The following is a 14,435-nucleotide window of genomic DNA, read 5'->3' on the forward strand; positions in this document are numbered from 1 at the left end:
AATTATTGTTTTCAGTACACAAAGTATGGAAATATTAGAAGTGGAAAACAAAACCACAACAAACCCCTATGCACAGTTCCAACAGCATCAGCGCATAAACAATGCACAGATTAATCATCAGTCTTGGCCATTCATACATCGTTTTCCAGTTTCAAAAAGGGGAAGAAGGGACCATGCTTGCTGCAATCTGATTGTTTGCTATTGCTGCTTGCGTCTTGAACAAGACTTTAAATCAATGGTCAGTCTGGCACAAACCAGTTAAACCAGAGGACTGTAGAGCAAGTCAATTTAGTCCCCAAATGGTTTCCATCTCAGCACATCTGGTGTTAAATTGGCTTCTACTTCAGTACCTCTTTTAAAGCAATGGAGCAGTAGAGGCACAGGAGACCAGAACAGTTCACGGCAAGTCTAAATAGCAGCCAGAGCAGATGCCCGGTCTCTAAGCTGCAACTGGAACTGGTTCTTAGCAACACCAATAATTAATTCCAGGTCACACAACAAAACACACAAACGCACACGTACCATGAATGCATCTCACAGCTAATCTACACGGCACACAACAACAACAAAGCAACTACCTCTGGTTTGAAGCAATACAACTATTCCTTAACCTATCAGAAAATCTACTCAATATGTTCAAAGCATACCCACAATTTAACGCAATTTAATTCATTCAACTCTGTATGTTCAAAGCAAAACAAAACCTTTACCCACAATTTAAAGCAGGCAAATAATTAATATAAAATACCCCTGAAAAGTTTTAAAAAAGAATTTAGCACAGCTGAAAAAAAATACTGTGGAGAGCATTGATACTTCTATGTCTGTTCAAGAAAAGCTTAAGGCACCCCAAAACATTTCTTCACCCCTCAAAATGTAGAGAACATTCATGGGGAGCTGTTTGTTTACTTCTATTCAGCATCCAAATTTTCAAAATCACCCACTCCATGGTTAACCCCGAGGCTCAGCAAAACTCGGGAGCTCCAGAATCCATAAGGGAGGTTGTCGAGGCAGCCGCAGGAGGCCCAGTGCGAGGAAGAGAAAGGTGTCTCTTTCTGGCACCCGATTTCTTTCAAGGACGCTTTGGGACAGCGTTCAACTTTTGCTGCCCTGGTATTAGGAGAGAGGCAAATAACTAGAACGGGATCAAAATGGGGTGGGTGGGAATATAGCGTGACGAGTTTCGCTCTTTACAAAACATGGCCCCTTGGTTTGGTCAACAAAACTGCCACAGGAGGGTGAAAAAGTACCCTCAACCAGAGGAAGCATTGCTCTCCCTTCTGATGTGCCCAAATCTGATGGACTCATATAGTAATCGCTCTGTTAACCAGAAAGAACAATTCTCTTGGGGGGGGGGGGAGGGCACAAAGGAAAACTGATGAGCAGTTAGCAAACAGGAGAAAAATTAAGCAAAATTTTGGAAAACATTCTGCCCCCCCCCCGTCTCTTCCAGTTAAAAGGTTTTTGCATGAAAGTTTGGCTCAGCAATACAATGAATCCAATGCACAACTTAGCTGAGTGCATCTTTGCACAAAGGGGGGGCAGGCATTCCATCAATACGCCTGCTGAATCCTGGATGGCCTGTAGCAAATTCAACACTAATTTTGGGGAAAGCAGACACACTACAGGAACCTTCCAGAGTTGTTTCGGTGCAAGTCAGATTCTTTCATCCATGACAAATGTATGCCACGAAGTCTCCATGCTCCAGCTAACTGCAACCAATGCTGGCCCTCCGACACAGTCTCCAAACACCTATTGGCCACATTCATGTTTTTCCTTTTTAGGTGCACACCCCAGAAGTCAGAGGTGTTCACTCTAAAAAGATAATGTGTCAAGAGCTAGCAAAACTCTCTACTGTAAGCCTATTCACCAAAGGTACACTTAAACAAAGGAAGAGGAAATGAATTAAGGGTGTGCGCAGGACGGGAAAGCCTGCTTCAGGTTGTGGCTCTTCACATTGCAAGCCGGTTCAGTGAGAGGGTGAAAGTGCAGAAGCACTTCCTTGTACCGAGCACTAAAAATGATGAAGGTTCTCAGGTGGCACAATCGGTCTCGAGCTAGGAGAGGTTTGTTATTCTCTGGTTTCAAGGGCCCGCTAGGGAAAAAGCTCCACAGCTGATGCCAAGTCTCCTTGTCTGCAGTGAACACATCTTGGCTGAATTTCTCCTCGGGAGCAATCGGAACACAACAAGAGCCCTGTCGGGTCAGGCCACCTCAACTGGCACCCTGTTTCCATCCCAGAAGTTTCTGGGAAGCCCTCAAGTAGGGCATGAAGCCCCCTTTCCTACACAGACAGGAATTCAGAGGCATACCAAATCATTTGCCTAATTCCCTTTGGAGCCAACAACGCAAGTGGCCCCTGATGACAATGAATTCCTGAAGTTACATCTGCGTTACGCAAAGAAGTACTCTGCAATAATTTTACAGACCACCCACCCCCAACTATCTCAACTAAAGAGTCCAGAGTCCTTTGACTTTTTCCTTGCAACAAAGGTGCTTCCTTCGAATCCGTCCAGGAGCCCTTTTTTTGAATGCCTGCAGGCCATATGAACGCTGCTCCCTTCACGCTAACCCCACTACGGCTTGATGTTGACGTCTTTGTATCTGGCCAAGGGAGAAGTAAGCTGGTGCAATCAGAAATGCTTTGGCCAGTCGCCCAGTCCGTACATGAGCATGTCCCAGCACACTGAAAATGGCAATGAGGAGGATAGGGAAGGAACTGTAGTGCCGATGGGCTGCCTTGAGAAAGCTTCCACTTGTGCTTCTTGGGCGTTTCTGCCTACGCTTTGCTTTCTGTTGAAATGGATCATTTTAAAGCTGAGACTTCAGATTTGTTGATGAGCAATTCACATTTAGAGAAATGAGTTGCAGATTCTCCTCCACCACCCCTACTGGATTGTAGTAGAGGGGAATATGCCATGGATTGGTTTGCTATTTAACTCTCCTGTGGATGCTTTGGTATTTGTTTGAAACAGCTCCTGTGTTGTTTGGGTGGCTGAATGCAAAGGACAGCTGAGATTCTGTGTCTTTAATAGTGTAGAAGAGGGAAATGGTGCAGACGCAAGTGCAGAAGGGAGGAGGAAACTCCTGCTGCACAGATTTTGAAATGAATGAATCAACGGCACCTCTCCAGATTCCCTCTTGCACACAATGGCTGATGGTACGAATTCCTCCACACTTCTAGCTATCCCATTCACCACAGTTATGGGCTCACTCACCAGGCCCAAATACTGATGTAGTAACTCCAGGTGTGTGACTGCTTTGAGTGAATGCTTTCTTACCTTCCACGGCTTAAAAAATTACCAAGTCTCTGTGCAAACAGTCCCCCTTCCTCAGACACCATGACATCACTTGCTCCAGGGCCACAATGACTGATTCGCCTTCTTTCAGAAGCTCCCTGCCAAGGAAGGGAGGGGCAGCTACATTTCTCCCTCCAGCCACGCTTTAAAAAAAAGGAATGCTTAAAAAAAAACAGCACCACCATGCCCTGGGAACTGATACAGCAGTGGGAAAAAAGGGCAAATGCCTTGATCTTTCAGCAGCCTGCCCCCTGCATTGCAGAATAGCACCCCAAAGGGAACCTATTGCTCTTCTGGGCCCTTTGACATCAACCCTTCGCTAGCGGGGTCAGATAGAACATGAGTAACCATGGCATGCTGAATAGGAAAAACAAAACATGCAGCACCGTTGTCCACCTCAAGAAGAATCCGTTCTCCAGACTGAGTCTAGTTTTGGTCCCCATGCCTTCCACGACCGCCCTCTTTCTCCTTTCTGAGGAAGAATCCCATTCTCTGACATGCCCATGTCTCCACAACTAAGTCTGCTCCTGTGGAAACCAACCACGGGCTCTGCTGTTCAGCATTCCTAGGCAGGCATCTTAGAATCCAGAGTCGGCCTCTCACTTTCAAAGGCCAGACACGGGAGAGGAAGAACAGCCACGGCTCCAGAGAGGCGGCAGATTCCCCCGGTTCCATTTGCCCAAACCAATCCCCCCTATTTCTGGGGAGGGGAGAGCCCCCGAGGTCTTTCTCCTTTCTATTCCTACTCTAACCTCTAAGACACATACTTCTTCTCTGTCTCCAGGAGACACCAAAATCTGAGAGAGAGAGAGAGAGAGAGAGAGAGAGAGAGAGAGAGAGAGAGAGAGAGAGAGAGAGAGAGAGAGAGAGAGAGAGAGAGAACGGACAGCTTTCCAGCTTCAAAAGCTAGACAGCTGGCCCTTCGTCAAGCATCCACTACTGCTATTGCTGTGGAAAGAAGTCCCCGGCTTTGGTGCAGCCATATTGGGGGATAGTTCAACCCTCTGATTGGCTACAGAGATGTCAGCTGGCACAGGATGCTCTACCAGCTCTTAATGAGAAAAGGGACACTGAAACACACACTCAAACACGCATACACATCCACCCAGAAAAGACATTTTTCTCCTGGGAGACTCAGAGAAAGGCATCCCTTAGACCACTGAAGAGAAAGCTAGAGGTCTCAATACATTGGTTCAGAAGGGAGAGCTGCAGGGGGTTAGAGTCATCACCTTAAAGCATCCTGATAGCTTTGCTTGGTAGTTAGTGAATGGAACATTAATCTTCTGCCCAGGCTCTTTGTAGGATGAGAAGGCGGTCAGGAGCATGGGATGGGGAGGGCGCGGGCCTTCAACCAGTCTTGTGGCTACCGTCCCCAGTCCGAATTTTCCGTGCCAGCACAGTTGCCTTGTCTACTCTTTTGCAGTCACTCGCCAAGCCGAGGTAGCACATAAGATCGATGAAACTTGTGGTGAAGTTCCACCGCCAGCCATACTCACTGGTGGAGTAGTCAAAGGGGAAGGTGTGATGGTAGTTGTGGAAGCCTTCACCTGGGGACAGAGGGACAGGAAGAGAAAACTTCAGAGCAAGCACAGCAGGCTGTGTTCCTTCAAATGCCCAGAGGGCAACTTTATCTCCCTGCTGGGGCTCAGTTCCAAATACTTCCCATCCCTGCAGCCATTTGCTTTATAGTTCTGCCATGTGTCCAGTCTCAGTTAGTACCAGATATTTCTCCAGATGCGTAAGTGCCTCCTTCTATAAACCTTCTTAGGAATGAAGGACCAGTGGGAGAGGCCGAAGAAAGTTATCTTAAATAAACAGTTGATAAGTCAGGGGAGATTCGTGCTGTTCTTTCAAGAGGCACTTATGTTCCTAGAACCTTCTCCTTTCTTTTGATCAGAAGAGTTAAAATAACCAGGTTACACCCTTCTAACCCCTCTGAAGCCAAAGGTGGCAGAGTTCTGCTCTCAATCCCACTACCGGTCAAAGTAAACAAAATAGGATATAGATGTCCAACACTTTACCTCCTGGTTAATGTTCAATATCCAACTAACTGCAGATGGACAACTGTCACAGATATTTTTCTAACTGGGTTAAATATAACACATCAGCAGTGGCTCTTAACAGGTGCTTTCTTCGGGGACTTCCTCTGGAAATACCAATTCCACTACAGGATTCATATTCTCCTGATGATAATACCAAATTATTACCAAGAGAGTACGAAGCGTGCAGAGGAACTGGTATTCCAAAAGGCAGACTAGTTTTGTGCCTGCTGAAAGTTGAGATAGTAGTTCCCAGCACCCCAAGGGAAAACCAAATTGGATGTGCCAAGATAATTCCAAGAATTCAACTTCTATCTCCATGAAGTAGTTGGCCAGTTCGGCCTGAGAATACTGAGCCACATGCGAAGAGAGAACTCACTGAGGTAATATTAACTAGAAATAACACGCATCGTGTGAAAAAAATACACCAGGCTCTAGAAAACTGATTCAGCGGGACCCTTCCCAGCGGCAAGCAGGCGCTTCGCAACAGCCTGGAGTTGAGAGTAGGAGGGAGCTGAGGGGGGGCACGGGAAGGAGTGCTTAGGCCGTTGATTCAGTGGGCTGCTTCCCGGCAGCAAGTAGCCGCTTTGCAGCAACCTCAAGGCTAGAGTCATTGGCAATGGGCCTGTGTGAGGATAAAAAGTCAAAAGATACCAATACGGCTTGCCTTCTATATGTTAGGATACACTGTCGTCAATAAGCCCTGCACTTTTACAGTGTAAAATGAAATGGAAGGCCCACGTCACAAGATTACGGTCTAAAACTGGACACGGGGAGGGAAGCGAGGGAGAACAGAAGGACTGGAGTGGTGTTAACAAGGGGAAAAGACACAACCACTGTTGCACGCTCTCTCAAAGCCTGTCACGGAATACATAGCAAATGGAAAGAGTATCAAAGAAGTGACCATAAAGTTGATCAGCAAATAAAATCAGAGGAAAGTAGAGATGTTGATCAAGGCCAAATAAAGACCCTGGGTGAAGAATATATTGTCCCTCAGCATTTCACAGGATCGACTCTGCAAGAACAGAGGGCAGCAACAGCACTGGCAGTTTCAAAACCATGTCCTGTCTTAGAAACGTAACTAAATACCAGACCTTTTGGAAATGCAGTGGTGATTATGACTCATTCCGAGGAAAGGATTTATGTAATTTAACACATAATTTCTATCCCACCCATCTGATAAGCCCCAGATAATGAGGCACGAAGTTGAGGGCATCGCTTTGCTTTTCAGTGGCCTGCTCTACGTTGTGCAGGTAATGGATGCCTCCCCCTCTCCTGTGCCGTCCCAATATCCCTTCAACCCCTTGCCACCCCAATGCTTCCCTGTCTAGTTCAGAGGTGGCCAAACTTGCTTAATGTAAGAGCCACACAGAATAAATGTCAGATGTTTGACAGCCACAAGACATGATGCACTGAAGTGACTTCAGAGGAAAAGGTGTGTTTGGGGGAGTGTCTTGAAAGTGGCATCACAGGAAGGGGTGGGGTTTGGGTGCAGTATGCTGGAAGTGACATAATCAGAAGGGGTGGGGCTTGGGAAGAGCCATCACCTGACTTTTGACACAAGTGCTATCACATCCTTGATAGGCTTCACACCCAAAGTCCCCAGGTATTTTCTGAGTTGGACCTAGCAACCCCAACATTTTAAATGAAAATATGAAAGACATGGAAAGAAAGAAGGGAAAGGAGGGAGGGAAAGGCACGGAAAGAAAGAAGGAAAGGGAGGGAAATAAACGAAACTAAAATAAACTGCCACAGCGATACTCAAAGACCTTCAGGAGCCGCACAATATGTCTAGAAGAGCCGCATGTGGCTCCCGAGCCACAGTTTGGCCACCCCTGGTCTATCTGAAAGAGAGCATAGAACACTCAAGGAGCACGGGATGCGGCAGTCAACTCCAAATCCTTTCTGAGACCTTCAAGATCCTTATCGGCGCAGCTGCACTTTCACTCAAAGATCTTCCATGGCCGAATCTGGGCCAGGGGCTCTCACTTTAAGTGAGGTCCAATTCACTTAAAGGTTAAGGCCACCTAAAAAGCAACTGTGCAGTAGTTTCTCCATGTGGCAATTATACAACCTATAATAGTAATCAAAGCAAAGAATAACTGTGACAGCATCACCTCTTTTACAGGAAGAAACTGTAGTTGCCATAACAACCAAAGTCAGAAAAAGTTGCTGCAAGCTACAGAGGCAACCTATTTCACAAAGGAACATCAAGTGGCAAACGATCGCTAAAGCACACTGAAAATGTATTACCTAGTGTGTGTGAAAGCAGCCATAATAATTTGTTTCTGTTTGTGGCATAGGAACAGCCCAGATGTTACCCAACAAGCTGCCGCCCTTCACAAGCAAGGAAAGGGGCTTTGCTGGAAAGAAGGCAGACTGGGGGGACAGCTGGGGAAGAATCCTCTGCAGCTCTGCTTCGAATTTAAAGAAGAGCCTAAAGACAAAGAGTGCCTGACAGTCCTTTCCTATTCACACCTGAGGGGGGAAATGTGAAAAGCCCACAGCCACCTCTGGGCCCCAACATACCTAAAGCTCCAAAGACAACGAAGTGGTTTTCCCGGGGATTGATGCGTTGATCGTAGGGCCGATTGCCATACATGTGGGCAGCGCTGTTCACCAGCCACGTGCTGTTAAGGATGATGGCGTAGCGGAGGATGGCGGCCACTAAGAAGCTGTTCCAAAAGGTTTCTCCCCAGAAGTACCAAGGCACAAAGGTAGGCAGAAAGAAGCACATAATCACCAACGAAATCTTGTAGTGCCTGTCAAGAAAGGAGGATAAGTTGCAGTGCAGCATATGTTGGGGAGATGGGGGGGGGGGAGATCACAGTAGAATTCTCAAGGTTTGAAATCCAAACATTTTCAGTTTTACCGCTGACTTCAGCGCATGATAGATAGATATGTATTTGCATAAATGCACAAACTTCAGTATGTTTCAGCCCTAAACCAAGGATGAGGAAGTTCAAACTACTGTTTTAGACTATTCAAAACTGGAATCTATAGATCTTGAATTATGAACACTTAATAGATTTTGAGTGTGAAATGTCACACATTCCTTGTCGCCTCCCCCCACCGCCACTCCTTTTGCTCACCTTCTCTGGAACATCACAACTTTGTCCGCCTCCAGGTCAGACAGGTCCAATTTCTTGCCCTTCTCGATGACGTCTGGGTGTTTGCGTACCAGCAGCCAGCCGACATGGGAGAAGAAAAAGCCCCGACTTGCATTGTGGGGATCTGCGTCTGTTTCGGAGAATTTGTGGTGGGCACGGTGGTCTCTGGCCCACTCATAAATATCATTCTAGATGAAATACAGCCACATGGCCAAAATATTAATGATGTTATGTGCTGCACAACTTGAACTTGTCTAACACACTATTATATCCTGCCCTGGTCTCAAAGTCGATGACAATACTTCCTTATCCTGCATCCTTGATGAAAGCCCTATTCCCAGTTAAAAAAGAGGGAACTGAGGCCGACGTGGAGAGTGACAAGCTTACGTCAGTCCAAGGACTCCCTGATAATCTGGGACTTGAACCCAGCTCTTCCACACCCTGCTGCATATGCAAGGGAGCAAACCAAATTGTTACCAAGAGCCATTAGGGGGCAGAACATTTCCTGTTATATGCTTTCAATGAAATTGAATATGGAATTTGGTCACAACGCCCTTCTTCCGTATGCCATTCTCACCTGAAAAGCCATGGAGTTGGCAATAGCCAAGCCGATCCGGAGAGGCAAGCTGGCTTTGTAAGACCGATGACTCCAAAGACGGTGTGCTCCAGCTGTGATTCCCAAACCGCTTATGAGGAAGCACACAAATGCTACAACAGGTAAAGAAGAGGCCGTCACACTTATGCTTCAGCATCATCCAGCTGAAAAGATCCCCATGGTAAGATTTACCTTTCCACCAACAAACACACACACCCTTGGTCTCAGCACTAAATTTCAGAACACGTGGTAAGAGGAATGGTAAAAGAGATAGCAGTCTTTGTTGCTGATAAGCTTTCAGTCTCAAGTGGATGGAGTGAACTGCTTAGCGTGAGACTATGACACCCACTGAGTTTTGTGGAGTGAACCGGGATTCGAACCCAGGACATTGCACCTCCACACATTAGGACCGTGGAGGGATCGAGCAAACCTGTGATTCTAGCCCAGGGAGCCAACAGCCTGTGGCGCGCTCCCCAAGGCCAATGGAGTATAAATTCTAGCATCAGCTGAAAGCTGGTTGATCTGTTTCTCAGCCAACGTTCTGCTCATTTGACTGTTCTGTGAATGGTTTACTGTTGTGAGCAGCGTAAGGCCATGGGAATTCAAGGGAGAGCACAAATCGGCTTCCGCAAGTGGAGGCTACTTTATCAGGAGAGCCTGTGTCGCTCCCACATTTTTCTTGAGCTTGGAAGGAGAGATTGTCTTTAGACCATGTGGTTTCCCAGGGAAATTGACGTTTTATTCAGCATCAAAGGGCACTAGATGGACACAGCAGATTCCAGAACCCATACTCTTTTCCTACTGCCATTCGGTACAAAAAAGCAAGACAGATCGTGCTAATCATTGTGATGATGTGAGGAAATAAAAAGCCACATTTTAAACTTGCTTTGCAAGACCAATGCCTCCAAAGACAGCAATAAACTAATTGTCTCCGGTGGGTATGCAAGAAAACTTTGGCTGGACTTCAAATAGTTTCTGTATTTCAGCAAAAGAATAAAGACTGGAGGACATGAACTGAATTCAGCTTCCCAGAGAACATGCTGTTAATTCCAACCCCAATACTAAAGTGAATACCTACTCGCATATGCTTGCAAGGTTCGGTCTTAACACCACGGCCTGGAAAATATGCTTTTCTGCCCTTCTCTGTCATTAAACTTTTGTAACTGATGAAGAGTTCTGTTGAGCTCAAAAGTTCACACAATTTGTGTGTGTCAATATGTTTGAGCTTAAAAGAACTCTTCATTGGGCTGGATGTGACAAACTTCCATTTGACAAACTTCTACTAAATAGCTGCTCTTTGAAAGAATGCAGTGGAAGGGCCTGCAGATGGGGGGTGGGTGGGTGGGTACAAGAAGAGACAGAAAGCCTTGGCCATCCTTCGTAATAATTTGCTATACATCAAACGCCACTAGGGAGAACAAGGCTGGTGTGTTAAATCTTTTTATGGAGCCTTCAAAAATGTCTAAGAAAGAACTATCAAGGTTTGCTCTGTGCCTTAACTTTGGAAAAGACATGTTTCCTCCCAACACTTTTGTTGCTTAGGCTAATTAAAAATGCTTCATCCTTCTTCCGTAATATTTTGGAATGTCTATTATCTTTGTGTCCACATAATGCCCATTAATGTATTCCCAGGTCTTTACACAAGACCCTCTGGAGGGTGGATTCAGGTCTGAGGCCAAACGCCTGGATGCCAAGGCCTCCCTGTTGCCCTGAAGAGAGACCTCATACACTTTTCAATCTATTTAACCACCCACAGTATTTAGGAACATTTATCATCTTTGTGTCCACAACGGCCATCAATGAAGTCCCAGGTCTTTACACAAGACCTTATGGAGGGTGGTTTCAAGTGTGAGGCCACTTCCTGATGTCAAAGCCTTAGCATTCTGTTCCTTTGTCCCTACCAGACTTTATTGTTGTTGTTGTTATTATTATTATTATTTATTCAATGTATATTCCACAAGCCCACAGAAAATTGTTCAGATGCAAAGGGGAAGGAAGTATTTTTTAATGGTTCAAAAGACAGTGGAGGGACACCTCATACACTTTTCAACCTATTTAACCGCTCACAACATTTCTCAGAAGGCCCGTTTCCACGTTTGCAGGCTACAATTAATCCCCCCCAAAGATCTCTGAGAACACAAAATCTCACTTAGCTGAACAAAAGGACAGAGCAAAATAATTAGACAATTGTGAAGAGACTGAAAAAGGAACATTAGAGCATCGCTTCCTTACCCCACAGCAAGGTGGCGAACTTTGTGGCAGGAATGATGAAAATGGCATACAGGGCAGCTAGGTGGAGTAGTCCCATGAGGATGATGTTCCTCCAGACGTAGATCATGGCAGGCTTGGGGCCCGTTTTCTCACGATAGGTCTCATCAAAAATGTCATCTGTCATACCTCTCCCAGCTCCCAAGTCTTCATACACGGGATGGTCCTTCTCTATGTTGGGACGATCCTTCTCCGTGTTAGCCACCCCATTCTGGGCCACGTGAGGAAAGGCAGTGGAGAAATTTGCGGGGTACTGGCATGAAAAGGAAAAGGAAGAAAGACATGTCAAAGCTCCAGAGAGGATTAAGAATCAACAGGGGTTTGCTATTCACTCAGCCCTCGTGAACTGGCCCCTTCATGTCGCAACTGCTTCAAGTCCTCTCCACACAGGCCTCAGTAAGCAAAGTGAAAGGAGAGAGTAAAGTACCTTCAGGTAGTACTGAAGAGTAGCAATTGAGGACTGAGGAATTTAACAGAGGGAAGGAAGCCCAGAGCCAAAAGCCTTGACTGCCAAATATTGACTGTTGCCATTTGTTTGCCAGTTATATCATATGAGTGCTAACTGAATTTTAAATGTTTTTATTGGTTTTTATGGAATATGATATTTTTGTGGTTTTAAATGATGGAATCCAGCCTGAGCCCACTTGCAGAAAAACCCAAAATAAATAAATAAATAAAACTGAAGGGCAACAGATGCAAGTCAGTCCCATAGGGCTTGCTTCTGAGTAAACATGCGCTGGAACAGGCTGCAAGTCCCTGAACAAAAGCCCCACGCACCAACTGCAGACAGAACTAAAGTACTTAAGGCATAATTTGGTACTTTATTTCTATCCCGCTTTCCTTCCCCAAGAGCAGTTCACAAAGTTGTCGCACAGCATGCTGTTGGTTACTCAGCGATTGGTGAAATTTAGCTAAGGCGGTCACCCAATTAAAGAAACCTTTGTTTCAGTCATTATTCAGGATTAATTAAACCAAAAAATCTGATCTCTTGCATGGGGTCCAATCAGTCACCAGCAGGGCCACTGAGAGAGAGGAATTATGGGTAAAAAAAAATTCCAGCATCATATTGAGGGCCAGGAAGATGAGCAAGTGCGGCTGGGGTTTGCGTGTCTGTGTGTGACAGCAGCACACTTGTATGTATTCTTTCATTGATTCACAGCACAAAGGTGACCAGAAACTAACATAACCCCCAACTTGCCAGGTACACTTGAGCCTTATCTCATAGTGTGACAGTGCAATCCTAGACAGAGTTCCACCCGGTAAACCCACTGCCTTCAATGGACTTTGAGGGGTGTAATTCTGCTTAGGATTGTGCTGCCTGTAACTATCATAACACGCCCCATACAACACACTGCCCCCTACAGGCCAGCAGCCATATCCAATTAAAGTCAGCCAGAACTTCCCACTCTGGAAGCCAACCCCCAGGTGGGGCCTCCAAGAATTACCCTTGATCCGTAGACTACACAGATCAGTTATCCTGGAGAAAATGGCTACTTTGGGGGGGCTGGCTCCTTGGTATCATATCCCTGCCAAGGCCCCGCCCCACTACAAACCCTCCCCTCCCCTGGTGCCAACCCCAAACCTCCAGGAATTTCCCCAGTTGGATTTGGCAACCCTCCTGCCAGTATGAATGCTTTGCATCATACCCATTTCCTGAAAATAAATAAAGGCTCCTTTTATAAGAAGAGCAGAAGGCACTCAAACACATTTGTCTGAAATGCTCTCCGTCTTCAGGAATGCTAACCTTTATCCTCTGCCTGGTTATGGGTTCGATGCGACTCAACACCTTGCACCTTTTACCAACATAAAACCGAATTACCAGTTTGACATTTCATTAATAAACATTATCTGTGCGCACAAGGCCAGCCCTGTCTGATGAAACCGCAGACGAGTTTCTGTGCTTCACTGAGCTTGTCATGTAGAGGGGGACAAAGCCATGTCACCCCTTTGTTTCAGGAGGCGATTGGACCGATGGAGAATTCTGAGTTAGCATAAGACCCTTGGATAGATGGTGCAGCGGCATAAGCTGGGCGGAACAATACTGCTGCCCTGGTGTTATTTTAATTCTCAGCTTGCAGTCAGCGCCGTCCCTGCGCATGGCCGCTGCAAGCATCCTTCCTGCGCACCTTTGGCAGCCGGAGCGGCCGCGCAGAATGCCCGGGATGCTCCCCTCGAGCCTCGAAACGGGCAGCGGTCAGGCGGCCTCCCCGGGCACGGCTAGCAAGGCGCTTTCCGGGCTTCTCCGCCTCCCGCTCGGCTTCCTTCACCTTGACCGCGTCCTGCGTGCAGACAGCGCTGCAGCAGCTGCAACCACCAATTGGGTTCGCATTCCCACCGGGCCTCGGGACGACGCGCGCCCCGAACCGCACATGGAGCTCCTCCTCGAGCCCGTGACGGCCGAGCCCGCCCGCCTCCGCCGGCACCCGGCGCGGCACGCGGCGCCCCCGCCCCCTCGTGCGGGCTGCGCTCGTTCGGCGGCCCGGGGCGCTCGGCCCAACTCCGACCCCATTGACTGCAGCAGACGACCTCCCCCCCCTAGACGCCCCCCCCTCCGGTTATCCTAACGAGGCTGGAGAGCAAGGCGGGGCTGCTCGGCTTAAGTGCTGCGTAGGCTCTAGCAAGGCGCGATGGAGTCGCGCCGGTGATGCCCGGAGTTGAGAGCAGGGACCCCGGGAGCAGGGAGCCCGGGCACGACGCGATGCCCACGAGGGCCCCCGCTCCCCCGCTCTCGGCCCGGCACTCACCGTCTCCGGGGCGAGATGGGCAGGCATCGCTGCGCTCGACGTTTCCTACTGCGCCGGTTTTTTCTTCGCTCGGGTGCGCAGCTGCTGCTGCTGTCGCCTTCGCCGGTGCGACAGAGAGCGAACTGCGGGCGGGCGGGCTGGCTGGCTGGGTGCTGCTGCTGCTGCAAGCGCCGCGGGTTCTTTGCCTGCGGGAGCTTTCCCGCGAGCTACTTAAGCGCCCGGTGCCCTGGAGTGACCCGCAGGGCAGGGGTGGCGTGGCCGGCCTTTCGCAATCCTCCCTCTCCTTGGCGCGCTCGCCGCTCTCGCCTTTGCAGGGTCCGTCCGCGCCAGGAGTCCGCTGGGCGAGCTGGTTACCGGCGACGCTCAGAGCGGTCGAATCCCGG

At 47.8% G+C, this 14,435-nt stretch overlaps 2 protein-coding genes across 2 annotated transcripts in view; both read right to left on the bottom strand.

The window, feature by feature from the left end:
* The window catches only part of LOC129332124 (acyl-CoA desaturase-like), a 29,531-nt gene extending 15,364 nt beyond the window's left edge, over positions 1 to 14,167 (bottom strand). Inside the window, exon 1 of the mRNA XM_054982975.1 lies at positions 14,053 to 14,167. Coding sequence (XP_054838950.1) covers positions 14,053 to 14,079 — 27 coding nt within the window. The 5' untranslated portion in view covers positions 14,080 to 14,167. The remainder of the gene's footprint in view (positions 1 to 14,052) is intronic.
* LOC129332123 (acyl-CoA desaturase-like) lies at positions 4,162 to 14,137 on the bottom strand. Its single transcript, XM_054982974.1, has 6 exons — positions 14,053 to 14,137; positions 11,273 to 11,561; positions 9,023 to 9,153; positions 8,428 to 8,633; positions 7,865 to 8,097; positions 4,162 to 4,843 (listed from the first exon to the last, which is right to left on the bottom strand). The coding sequence occupies exons 1-6, from the start codon at positions 14,077 to 14,079 to the stop codon at positions 4,644 to 4,646; spliced, it is 1,086 nt and encodes a 361-aa protein (XP_054838949.1). The 5' UTR covers positions 14,080 to 14,137; the 3' UTR covers positions 4,162 to 4,643.
* Positions 14,168 to 14,435: the final 268 nt, after the last annotated feature.

This window comes from Eublepharis macularius, chromosome 6 (assembly GCF_028583425.1).
Source record: "Eublepharis macularius isolate TG4126 chromosome 6, MPM_Emac_v1.0, whole genome shotgun sequence".
Taxonomy (NCBI): Eukaryota; Metazoa; Chordata; class Lepidosauria; order Squamata; family Eublepharidae; genus Eublepharis; species Eublepharis macularius.